Source organism: Oryx dammah, unplaced genomic scaffold, assembly GCF_014754425.2.
Source record: "Oryx dammah isolate SB20612 unplaced genomic scaffold, SCBI_Odam_1.1 HiC_scaffold_26, whole genome shotgun sequence".
Classification (NCBI taxonomy): domain Eukaryota; kingdom Metazoa; phylum Chordata; class Mammalia; order Artiodactyla; family Bovidae; genus Oryx; species Oryx dammah.
Window position 1 is genome coordinate 26,679,905 of NW_024070210.1, and position 13,704 is coordinate 26,693,608.

The 13,704-nt window shown below is 36.0% G+C and overlaps 1 protein-coding gene across 5 annotated transcripts in view; it reads right to left on the reverse strand.

Moving 5' to 3' along the window:
• Positions 1-13,704, reverse strand: part of SYNE2 (spectrin repeat containing nuclear envelope protein 2) — a 323,973-nt gene that overhangs the window by 174,460 nt on the left and 135,809 nt on the right. For all 5 annotated transcript variants that reach the window (XM_040226258.1, XM_040226261.1, XM_040226260.1 and 2 more), the window contains exons 32-38: positions 12,402-12,552; positions 5,432-5,590; positions 4,635-4,796; positions 3,652-3,753; positions 2,532-2,732; positions 1,589-1,760; positions 947-1,059 (exon numbers count right to left, since the gene is read on the reverse strand). In XM_040226258.1, coding sequence (XP_040082192.1) covers positions 947-1,059; positions 1,589-1,760; positions 2,532-2,732; positions 3,652-3,753; positions 4,635-4,796; positions 5,432-5,590; positions 12,402-12,552 — 1,060 coding nt within the window. The remainder of the gene's footprint in view (positions 1-946; positions 1,060-1,588; positions 1,761-2,531; positions 2,733-3,651; positions 3,754-4,634; positions 4,797-5,431; positions 5,591-12,401; positions 12,553-13,704) is intronic.

Genomic DNA, 13,704 nt, shown 5'->3' on the forward strand with positions numbered 1-13,704 from the left:
GCAAACAGTGAGAGTTTTACTTCTTCTTTTCCAATTTTATTCCTTTTATTTCTTTTTCTGCTCCGATTGCTGTGGCCAAAACTTACAGAACTATGGCACTGAAACATGTATACTATCATGTAAGAAACGAATCACTAGTCTAGGTTCGATACAGGATACAGGATGCTTGGGGCTGGTGCACTGGGATAACCTAAAGAGATGATATGGGGAGGGTGGTGGGAGGAGGGATCAGCATTGGGAACTCATGTACACCTGTGGCGGATTCATGTCTATGTATGGCAAAACCAATACAGTACTGTAAAGTAAAATAATAAAAAAATTTTTAAAAAAAGAATGGTTATCATCAAAGCAAGGAATATACTGGGAACATTTAATGCTAATGCCATAAATAAGTTGGAGAGTATAACTTATCACCTAAAATACTTGATAATATACCATAAAGTGATCAAGAACTGAGGGTACCATACACATTTAAAATGCCCTATTAATGCCTCTCATCTCAGGCTACCTTCCACTCCACTCCCATCAGCAGTGTATTAAAGTTCAATTAAAATTTTTAGAAAAAACATGGCTGGGAAAAGATTCTATAAAAAGTCAAGCAATCTCTTACTGGAAATTGAGTGGAGCCAAATTGGGTAAAGTCTTTATTTTTTTTTAATCAAATATGATTTTAACACAACTGAATTAACCAGGAAACATTAAAGTTAAATAGCATCTTAGAAAAGTTGTGAAAACTATTTTCTGTTTAAGTCACTTCCAACTTTACCCAGTAAACATAGAGTGTCAAAATATTTGAGAAAAGGTCAGATTTTTTTTGTAAATATTACCTTTATGTAGGGAAATTACTAAGTCAAAATAACTATTATCCTATCTACTTATATACAGTTCTGCCTCCAGTATTTTAATTTTGATAAATTTTGAATGAAATTTATATATGTCTTCTTACAGAAAGTTTTTGTAGTTTTTGTTCCACACACTTTTTTGTTTCTGATGGTTCAAAACACTCCTTAAGGTTCATTTTAATGCTGCCAAACCAGTCATTAAAGTTCTTGCACTGATCTGTAGGAAAAAACAAAGGAAGCTATATTTATTCAAAGACAGCATCACCTACCTTGTTAAATTAAGAGATTCTGAAACTTGCTCCCCATGCCATAGGTACAAGTCACTGTGAAATGATAATAAACTAAAACCTAATTTTGAGGGTTAAAAGAACCTATACAGTAATTGTGGCATATTTCCTATACCAAACCTTCTTTCCAATCATACAAGACATACACAGAAACCTACAGGGGCAGCCTGCTCACAGGCATGTCCCCAGACTCTGACCACAGTGAGCAGGTCAAACACTAGGACCCAGGTGCCTCTCCATGAAATAAAGATCTGGGACTTGAACAAAAGGTATGTCTTTTATAATAAGCATATATCAGTGAGTGTTTGCTCCCAAAAGATTTATCTGACTATTATTTCCTTAAATAGGCTCTGTGCAACCATCATCTCTAAATGAAGCTTAGATTAATTAGCCCTTGTGTTCACAGTACATACCCACTTTTCAATATTCCCAAAAACAGTAAGGAATCATTGCACTCACCATTCAGCAACTTAGAAAAGTGATCTTGCAAAACACTTTTTTTGGTATTAAATAAATCACTGACACTTTCATATTGCTTTTTTAATTCAGAGAGTTCAGGAGTCAGACAACCTATTTGATTCTCAAGTAATATCATACTGTGCTTCTGCTGTAGAATTTGTTGTTGAATCTCCTAAATATATAAACAAACAACCAATACTTAAATGGGCTCAGTTTACACACAGAATATTAGGCATCCATTGTTTCTATTAAAACCTAGATAACTTTTTACTGGGTGGATCTGCTTTCTCTTAGATAATAAATGTATGTGCTTAGTCACTCAGTTGAGTCTGACTTTCGTGACCCCATGAACCATAGCCTACCAGGCTCCTCTGTCCATGGGATTCTCCAGACAGGAAGCCATTCCCTTCTCCAGGGGATCTTCCCAACCCAGGGATCGAACCCAGGTCTCCTACATTGCAGTCAGATTCTTTACCGTCTGAGCCAGCAGGGGAGCCCCAATAAATGTATTTTACAGTTTCACCTTTTAACTAGAGAGGGCAATGGCAACCAACTCCAGTGTTCTTGCCTGAAGAATTCAATGGACAGAGGACCCTGGTGAATTATAGTCCATGGGATCAGAGAGTCAGACACAACTCAGCAACTTTCACTAACTCACTCACCTTTTAATTCCTTTGTGGGCAATAATTATTTGATATTTAATATGGACTGTAGCCCACCAGGGTCCTCTGTCCATGGTATTCTTCAGGCAAGAATACTGGAGAGGGTTGCCATTTCCTTCTCCAATTAAAAGGTGAAACACACACAAATTGTTTTTCTGACTATTCTCCCCAAGCTTTCATTTTTTAAAATAATTATTTGTATTAATTTCAAAAGGATAAGACCACCAGAAATAAGTGTGAAAATAAATCTGAGCCACAGAGGAGAAGTAGCTAGGAAGTACCTCTAGTTTAGTAAAGATCTCCAAGCTGTCGGAAGGTGACAAGGCATTTAAGAGAGACTCAGTCATTCCAATCTGGGTCTTGGCCTGGTCGAGATCCTCCCTTAGCTCGGCTGTGCTGCCACTGATTGCACCACAGTTGGATTCCCCTGTTAAACGCATTTTCACATGTTCTATCTTGTTCAAAATAGAAGACTCCATCACCTGAAATTATGAAACACGTGAAGTACTGTCATGAATTTGATTTACCTAGATTTTAAGACAACTACATTGCTGAAGAATGAGTTGAAACTTTGTTCATTTCAACGTGAAATCACCTCTCTGTGATTTTTTCCTTGTTCTACATGATGATACAACAGTTTAAACACTGCTGTTAAAAAAGAAGAGCTACATGAAAAACTGAAATTGATATTCTAATTTTTTTCTAAGAGAGTAACTGAATTCTTCCCCTTGAAACAAGTTTTATTTAGCATACCATAGTGCTTATTGGAAAATAATATTAAAACATATATAAAAAAGTAAATAGCTAGCATTTACTGTTTATTATGTACACAGAATCATGGTAAGTACTTTATATACAAAATTCAGGCTTGAGAAGGATAAGCAAATTGCCCAAGACCACAAAGGCAGAGCAAGGCCTTCCCCCAGAAAGTTTGACCCCAGAGCTCACGTTCAAGCATTTTTGCATTTTTATTTAAGTAAAAGTCTAACAGATCTCTCCATACAACAGAAAATCACAATTGGGGCAATCTCTCTGTTTCCCTATCTAGCAACTAATAAACCTGGAATCATTGAGCCCTATTACTCCATCCTATGCCCAAGAACACTTCTGAGGAAACCCTTGTTATTTTTCATGCGATCACAGTAACGTCTCCCTGTCCACACAAGAGGTCCGTGAAATAAGTGAATTGAGAATAAAACAATGCAAAAAATTACTCATTCTAAATTGGAACAATTATAATAAATTATGCTGTTAAAAATTTGGTTGGACATGAACAAAGGTGAATCAAATAATGATCCTGTTTTTATTTTAGGTTTAAGTTTTAGAATTCTGGTTTTTAAATATTACTATAGAGGATAGAAAGCATTTTTAATTGCAACTTTTAAACAAAAATTCTCTTACCTGTAATTCAAGAGGTATTTCACTGCTCTGAAGCAGGAATTGTATTTTAGCCACTCTTTTAGAAAATTCTGAAGGTTTTTGTTCATGGACTTGTAACTCTTCCTAAAACACACAATGCCAATAGAAAATATATTTTTATTTTATTCCTTATTTCCTGGTACCTGTGATTGCTACTGAAAATATTTAGCAACTAAAAGAGCTTTGAATTTTCCCCAATCACTTGACTTTTGACAGAGTCCTGGGAGATACAAAACTAAGTGTCTTCATGAGTCAGGCATATGTTATAACTGAGTGAAACACTCTGGCAATAACACATTTGGAAAGTCTTTTCCAAAAGTATAAAAATGGATATGTGAACTTAAAAGTGAATAAAGTGATCAAAATTAGAGAAAAAAAGATTTGAAGCATCAGACTTGGTATACTGTAAAGTCATCATGCAGGCATACATACATTTTTATATTACATTGAACCACATAAAACTGCACGACTCTCTTCCTCTCTTCCTCTCAAGCCCATCCATGTGCCTATATACTTTTCTCTTAATAAAGAGACAGCTACCTGTTTCACTATTTTATGTCTCCTTGTTGAAATTCTTTTCCAAAACACCGGAGAGTCAGAGTGTAGCTTCTAGTCACTAGTTGCTGGTGGTCTAATAATTAAGATACAGTGCTCTCACTACTATAGCACAGGTTCATTCCCAGCCAGAGAACTAAGATCCTTCTTCAAGCTGCCACACACTTGACCCATCCCCGAGGTCACTTTTATCTATGAACCTCCAGGTTGTCTATGAACCCACATTAATACCTACTAACATCTTCCTGGATTACCACAAAGATGACAGTGGAATTCAGGTCTCCCTCGAGGAATAATGAAGAAATAAAGGGTTTATTTGTGCTTTCTCTATCCCTCTTCAAGAAAGCAAACTTGATAGTAAAAGGCCAATGTCTATAAAAAGGACATATGTTCTATTTCTGTTCAATTACCTTCAGTTTTTCTGTTTCCTCTTCAGTCAGTTGATGTAATTCCAATTTTTGAAGGACCTTTTCAGTCCACTCATCAATTCCATTTTTTAAGTAAAAAAGTTTGTCCCATAAAGCTAGAGCTCGACCAAGATTTTCATAGTAGTCCTCTGTCTTCTCATTTATCTACCATAATTTAAAAATAAAAATAATACATTGAATGGTGAAAAGTATAAGAACCATTGTTTCAGTCAAACACAACTTTAAGATAAAATTTTAGACTACCTTTACTTGCTAAATTATTTGCTTTATTTATCAACAAAAATTTTACTTTAATATACCATGTAGTTCATTATTCTACAAAAATAACTTAGCTGATTTGCTGCAGTTTATAAGCAATTGAAAGAAATAGTGTTCCTCATTTCTAAACCACAATAATAAAAGAAGCTTTCAAAAATCCAGCTCAAAATATACAAATTGTTAATTTGTAATTCATAAAATATCATTACTACTCAACCAAAAATTAGTAAATAAATACAAAGCTGAACATCAATAACTTGCATGGATGAGTAATATATTAACTAGTTTATTTTAAATAAGTTGAGTATGTACTTGTAGATCTAAAAGAGTATAGACCCATTTCTTAGTAGTACTTAACTCTGGGGTAAAGTTAAATCCTAAGTCATAAGTTTTATATTATTTGAACATTTTTTTATAATAAGCACTTTTGAATTTTGTAATTAGATAAAAACTTGAAAGATGCAAAAGATCAATTTAATTGTTATAAAGCAGAATTTCTAGTCAATCAAATTATCACTTACATCAAGCCATCTATCCACAATAATATTAGCTTCTTTCTCAAAAGGAGGCTCTTCAAAGGTTCTCATTTTATTTAGATGAAACTGCAGATTTTTGCAGATCTGGTTAATCTTGTCTACAGTTTCTAAGTGTTCATTAAATTCTTCTTTAACAACTTCAATCTGTAAAAGTGATATGAAACATGTTTTGATATACTGACACAAACTGGTAAGACTTATTGTTCCACTTTCTCAATGAAAAATTATTAGAATCCTAAACTTCTGGTTTAATAATAATCCTACAGCCAAATTCCTTGTCCCACTCTGCATGATGAAATATTTATAATTGTCTAAAACTATGTTTCTAGTCAAATAAAATTATATTCTATCAAAAAAGTCACCTCTATTCAGTGGTATGAAAAATGACAGCTCCTAGACTGCTCCAATAGGAACCATTTTTGTAATTTTGAAGAACCTAAGTGCTCATCTGATAAAATAGACAAAAGCACTAAAACATCAATAATATGACTTCTAGTTTAATCTTTCATGATTTTAACTCCCACATAATTTCTAACATATAAGGTGAAACACTATCAAAAGGCCAACGATTTTAAACTACAAAATAAAAATTGAGTGTTGAGTAATGCAATTCTGATGTTTCCACTCAATTTACTAAGCTTATACAAGCATCTTTAATGATTATGTAAAACTTGAAAATAGTGATTTCTCATGAATAAAAAACTAAAAATTATATCCCCATGGGGGACGGGATTTCCATTTCTGGAAATACGCAGTGAACATAATTTTCCTTATTCCCATTAAGTACAGCTAAAAACCCTGGACATCACCTACAAAACAGACCTAAGAAAAATAAAACGCGAGGAGATCAAGGAGGGAGAACGGCTAGGGATATCAGCTCCTAAAGCCAGCCTGGTGACGAGTTCCCTGAATTTTCCTTTTCCCTTGCATATCCCAGAGTGTGTGCTGGAGAAGTCAGAACCTGGCAATAGCCACGTGTACAGATCAAGAAAAGCCTTTTCTCTTCAGCCAAAGAACCAGGAATAGAACAACACAGTAAAACAGCAAACTTTTAGGAAATACCCGCTGGAGCAAAATGCCTTAGAAAACACAGGGCCCCAACCCCCTCCTGTACCAGCAAAGCTCAAGAAGGCCAAGTAGAGCTCAGACTTCCATTCCTGCTGAGCAGTGACATACACACACACTCACTCATGATGTCAGGGATGGCTACATAGGGAGCTGTAAGGAGGACCCCGGGAGGTAGCAGTGGAGACCTTGTGGAAAGCGAGAATGCCCACCCTCAACCAGTAACAAGGAAACCTCTATCTTGGGTGCCATGAAATTGTCTTTATTTGTGGACAAAATGATTATCTATGTCAGAGAGCCCAAGGAATCTACAAAACAACCCTAGGACTGATATGTTGGTTCAGGAAGGTCACAGGATACAAGATAAACATATAAAAATAGAGTGTATTTCTCAGTTGAAATATATAGTGAAACTGTATGTAACTTTGTTTTGTATTTTCCAAGTCTCCTGTAAATGTGTTATCATACTTTTATAATTTAAAAAAGAAAAAAAGGGAAAAAATTCAAAACTCAGGGAAAAAGACATGCACAATATTCAGAGAAAACTCGAATTCAAAAGGATACATGCATCCCAATATTCATTGCAGTAGTATTTACAATAGCCAAGACATAGAAGCAGCCTAAATGTCCATTAACAGAGGAATGGATTAAGAAGATGTGGCACATATATGCAATGGAATATTACTCAGCCATAAAAAATGAAATAATGCCATTTGCAGCAACAAGATGGACCTAGAAATTATCATATAAGTGAAGTAAGCCAAACAGAAAAAGACAAATCTCATGTGATATTACTTGTATGTGGAATCTAAAAAAGAAATGATACAAATGAACTTATGTACAAGACAGAAACAGACTCATAGACCTAGAGAACAAACTTAGGGTTACCAAAGGGGAAGGGGAACAGGGAGGGATAAATTAGGAGTCAGGGATTAGCAGATACACACTACTACATAGCATAACCAATAGATAACCAACAAGGTCCTACTGTATAGCACAGGGAACTCTATTCAACATCTTACAATAACATATAATAGAAAAGAATCTTAAAAAAATTTAAAATCTACTGTATTTCTTTATACTAACAATGGATACATGGACACTAAAATTTTTAACATAATACCATCCACAATTACTCAAAAATAAAATAGGTGTAAATCTAACAAAACATATACAGTGATTATATGCTGAAAACTATAAAATACCAATTTAAAAAATCAAACAAGATCTAGATAAATGCAGACACATACTAAGTTCATGGATCAGAAGACAACATAGTAAAAATATCAATTTTCCTGAATCCGATGGACAAGTTTAATACAATTATTATCAAATCCTAGCAGCATTTTTTGTAGATATAGACAGGATTATTCTAAAATTTATATGGAGTAATAAGGGAACTATAATAGCTAAGACATTTGAAAAAAAAGAAGAAACAAAGTGGGAAGTTTACTTGATTTTAAAACTTATCATGTAGCTACAGTAATAAAGATTATAATAATTGGCAGAGGGACAGACACACAGATCAATAGATCAAAGTGAACCCAACAAATAACTGATTTCTCACAAGATGAAAAAGCAGTTTAAGGCAGAAATGGGACTCTTTTCAACATATGGTGCTGGAGCAACTGGACATTTACAAACAAAAACAGGAATCTTGACCCAAATTTCATACCTTATACAAAAACTGATTCAAAACGGATGATGAACTTAAGTCAATCATAACATCATAAGACTTTTAGAAAAAGAAATAAGAGAAAATCTTCAGGATCTGTGCCAGGCAAACAATTCTGAGACTTTGACACCAAAAGTAAAATCTATGAAAGGAAAAACTGATAAACCAACCTTTACCAAAATTTTAATCTTTTGTTTGCAAAGATCCTGTTAGGGAGATGAAAAGACAAGCTACAGTTTGGGAGAAAATATTTGCAAACTATATATCTGACAAATGACCAGTGTGTAGAATGTGTGTGTGTGTGTGTGTATATATATATATATCTCAAAACTTGACAGTAAAAAACCAAAAGTCTAATTAGAAAATGAGCAAAAGGTATGAAAAGAGATTTCTGCAAAGATGACATTCAGATGGCAAATAAGCACAAGAAAAGTTGATCGATACACTAGCAATTAGGAAAATGCCAATGAAAACCACAGAGCAATACCACTACATGTGTATCAGAATGACTAAAACAAAAAGACATCTAATGCTGGCAAAGATGTGCAGAAACTGGATCCCTCATACATTGCTGGTGGGAATGTAAAATGGTACAGCCACTTTGGAAAACAGTTTGAAAAATTAACATACAACCCAGCAACTATACTCCAGGGCATTTATCCCTGACAAATAAAAAGACAACACACACATACACCCTATACCAATATTTATAGCAGCTTTATTTATAACAGCCCAAAACTAGAAACAATCCAGATGTCCAGGAGACCATTAAACAGGCTGTGGTACATTCATACCATGGAATCCTACCCAGCAAAAAAAGAGAACAAACTATCAATGCATGGAAGAGTCTGAATGAATCTCCAGAAAATTATGCTGAATGAAAATAACTAATCCCTAAAGGTTATGCTTTAGGCTTCCCTTGTGGTTCAGCTGGTAAAGAATCTGCCAGCAATGCAGGAGACCTGGGTTTGATCCCTGAGTCGGGAAGATCCCCTGGAGAAGGGAAAGGCTACCCACTTCCAGTATCCTTGCCTGGAGAATCCCATGGACAGAGGAGCCTGGTAGGCTACAATCCACGGGGTCACAAAGAGTTGGACACGATTGAGCGACTTCACTTTCACTTTCACCCACTCCAGTATTCTTGGGCTTCCCTTGTGGCTCACCTGGTAAAGAATCTGCCTATAATGTGGGAGACCTGAGTTCAATCCTTGGGTTGGGAAGATACCCTGGAGAAGAGAAAGGCTACCCACTCCAGTATTCTGGCCTGGAGAATGCCATGGACCATGTAGTCCATGGGGTTGCAAAGAGTTGGACATGACTGAGCAAAAGGTTATGCACTGTATGATTTCATTTATATAACATTTTTTGCAATGACAAAATTACAGAAATGAAGAACATATTAGAGGTTGTGAGGAGGTGGGAGCAAGAAGGAAATGGTAGGGCTATAAGATGACCACAACAGGTATCAGGTGGTGATGGAAGTGTTCTTTCTCTTGATTGCATCATTGTCTGCAGCCTGACTACAATATTGTACTATAGTTATACCAGACATTACCATTGAGGAAACTGAGTAAAGGGCACACAGGATCTCTCTGTACTATGTCTTATAATTGCATGTGAATCTATAATTATCTCAAATTAAAGTTCAATTTAAAAAATGAAATTTACTTAAATGTTTTAAATAAAAAAAAAGAGAAAACTGGGCAGTCTCTGTCTCCTGACCTGAAGTTGACTAATACTTTGGCAGAGCAGAGAAGTAGACTCTGGTGTTTTTTTTTCCTACCCATTCAGGACACTTGTTCAACTAAATGGAAATATATATATATATATGAATATACATATATATGTATGTATCCTGTTCTTTATTACATTCAAACAGCTTTGTTGTTACACTGACGCAAGCTACTGGTGGGTGATGAGAAAAGCAAGAGCAGGAGAGAACACCTCTAGTATTGACAGGAGCTGCAGGTTTTGTCCTATAATGAATGGAAGGAGTCAATAAAGGAAACCAGACACCCCCTGACATTTCTCAAACTTTAACAGTCCCCTGACATTCTAGCCTTCTAGTCTTACTTTTGCACTTCTGCCTTTCATTAAAGAGAGTGGAAATTCGGCACCATACCCTAGATAAACATCCAGGTTTCTATGGTTCTTAAGGACAAAAGTTCTCAGTGGTATCATATTTCAGCCACTTGTGCAAAGTATCATGAAAATACATATGCCAGAACTCGACTGTTTCTTAAGACCATACCTAAGTCATCACAAAATTAACAGAGAGTTACATTAACAGCTGGTACCACAATTTGCTTTTTCCAGACAGGTTAAAAAAAAAAAAAAGCATTAGAGAAAATGATTAAACACAAGTGTACTTCTATATCTCCCATACAAAATGATATATTATTTCAGCAAATATACAGAGATACCATGCTAGATATAAGATTCTCAATCTAATAGTAAAAACCTGGACATTTATACATTTCTTAAATATAATCAGTTGTTTCATTAATTTCAAGATATTCTTGTGAGTAAATCTTTACACTTGAGAAAGAGGTATAAAGCTAGCCATTTTTTACTTCTACAATTCACGTTTCAACTATGTCTTCAGGTAAGACAATATTATGGTTGAAACACAACTTTGTAGTCAGACAGGCTGAGCTTAAATAATAATTCTATCACTTATTAGCCATATAATCTTTGGAAAGTTATTTAACCTCTATCCTTACTTTATTTCTTTGTTTACAGAGAAAGTTGCTAACCTGTCCAGCCAAGCTGGGTGTGGGGGTCGGGAGGTGGGTAAGGTTATGCCATCACAGTGGGCCTGGCACAAACCAAGAATAGTTGCAAGTTAAGAGGGATTTGCTCTCTGGTCAGTTGAAAAGGCAGGGACTCAGGATCTGTGAGTATCTAAGGCAGAGACCTGGATCCTGAAACAAGAGTGCAGGCTGAAAAATGGGTGCTGGGGGTGAAGTCGAAAAGTAGCTGTATGAACTGGGACATGTTTTAGGCAAAGACTAAATTGTCTGTAAGAATCTGGTCTACAGGCATACCTCAGAGACAGTGCAGGTTTGGGTCCAGACCATGGAAGTAAAGGAAGTATTGCAATAACACAAGTCATGTGAATATTTTAGTTTCCAGATACATTAAAAAATTTTCTTTACATTACACTGCAGTCCATGAAGTGTGCAATAGCATTATGTCTTAAACAATGTACATACCTTAATTTAAAAATATTTCACTGCTAAAACAAACTCTGACCATTCTCTGAACCTTTAGCAAGCCATAACCTTTGCTGGTGAAGGGTTTGAAATACTGTGACCCAGGGACACAAAGAGAAAATGCTGTTGGAAGAATGGTATCAATAGACTTGCTCGACAACGGGTTGCCACAGACTTTAAATTTGAAAAGACACAATAAAGCAAAGTCTAATAAAACGAAGTATGTCTGTATATAAGCTTCATTGATGCTGCTCTCAGTCATTGGAAAGTTTAATAAAATCGCTTTCTAAGAGCCAGGTGTATCAAGCAGATGATATTTCACACATGCCTTGACACTCTGACAGCACTTTAGTATACAGTACTCAGAAAGCAAAAGGAGGTGTAATTTTCTGGTGTATAAGAATACAGTGTAACATATTCTTTTCTAAGTATTCCATTCTGCTGCCACTCTGGTTGATAACCACATAAAATCATAGAAAATAATGACACCTAGTGTCCAAAAGTGTAATTCTTAGACTATAAAGTTGTGATTGGCAAGGCTATGAACACAGATGGAGCAACTTGGAGATAAGCTCACACATCTTTACAGAAAGCGAAGAAATAAAAAGATAATTTTTTCTTTATCCACTAACAACTGATTTTAGGGATTTTCCTAGTACCCTCTTTCTCTTAAGGCTGTGGTGAAGTCAGGTTCTTCTTAGGTGGAAAGTCAGTGCACAGACTCTTCCAACCTTCCAACAAGGGCAAGCCCAGACTCCAAGAGAACCATACCACCAATATCAAAACCCAAACAGATGCAACCCAGTATTAACTTGGGGACCAACCTTTTTTCAAGCCGTGGGGATAAATTCAATAAATTCTTGTATACCTGGTAAAACAGAGTCACTAATAACTACTTCTAAACTACATTTTGAAAATGATTCCACTGATAACCATATCTCTATTGTCAGGCTTGCAATTGAGGCCACTGTGTAAAATTTCCTTTGGAATCTGGACTCACCTCTGCTATCCTTTTCTTCAAGTTCTCCTTTCCCATGTAGGAAGCCTGGAGGGAGATGACATTCTCTTCTTTTTGAATCAATGTTGTCAGGACACTTTTAAAATTCTGATACTGTTTTAAGAGCTCCAAAACTCTTTCACATTGGTCAAGGCTATGAAAAAAGTAACACAGCTAAATTTCTGAAAGTTACAAAACCATTCTTTCTCTTTGTAGTATGCTATAAAAATAACCTAATAAGTTATAGAAGGATTTTTCTTCTAGATATGGTTTATAATATTGTTTTACAATTTAACCCAAGAATGATGGTATATGTAATTATTTGACAAATGGATGGTCTAAATAAGGACTGGATTACTATTTTCACCAGGTCAATATTAAAAAGTTACCAGATGTAAGCTCTAGACAGAAACACAGGATTCATAACCTTAAGGAATCAGCATCTCGATTTCATCATTAACTAAAAAATATCTTGGAAAATGGTGTCTCTTTAGCATTATTTTTGGACACTGTTTCAGTGTTAATTCAATATGATTCAATTACATCTATTTCAACTCATTATAGATTTTAGTCATTAAAAAAAAAAAGCTTAAGTAGGATAGATGACACAGCAGTTAAAAGACAGCTGGTTTCTATTTATGGCTGGGTAAAATTAGTCATGTGACCTTAAGTAAGTTACTTCAGGCTCTGTGGACCTCACTTTTTTCCTCTGTAAAATCCAAGAGTGGACTAGATCAAACACCACAGATGGGCTTCATCTTGAATACCGTATACTCAGGTTCTAGCAGGAAGCAGAAAGCATACTCAGATGGAGTTCTGGGTGGAAGGACCACTGAGGGTAGAGTTAAGGGAAACCACAAAGGAGCTGGGACACCTAGAGACTAACCTTTCCAGTAACAGATGCGCCACCTGGCCTCCAGAGGAGAGAGGGAAAGTGCCCTGAGCCAAAGAGGGAGCCGACAAGAGCGGTCAGAACCTCTGCTGAAAAGGGCGGGGTTAAGACCACCTTGACTTCTCTCTCTTCTTGCTCACCAATCGCCTATTAGTCCCTCCCGGTTCCCAACCCAACTGGAACCCTTGGCTTGAGTGGTATGGCCCCTCCCAGCCACTCCCACCCTCAGGCAGAAAGTAAAGGGAGAAGATAAGGATGAAGGCTGTCTAGCTGCACTGCCAACCAGGATTGGTGAGCACTGACTGCTACAAAACTAAGAAAACTCTGGGCCTTGTCCAGGCTCTTTAGGAAAGATGGTGGTAATTGACTGACAACACCTGCCAATCAAGTAGAGGTGTACTTTTCTGGTAGAGT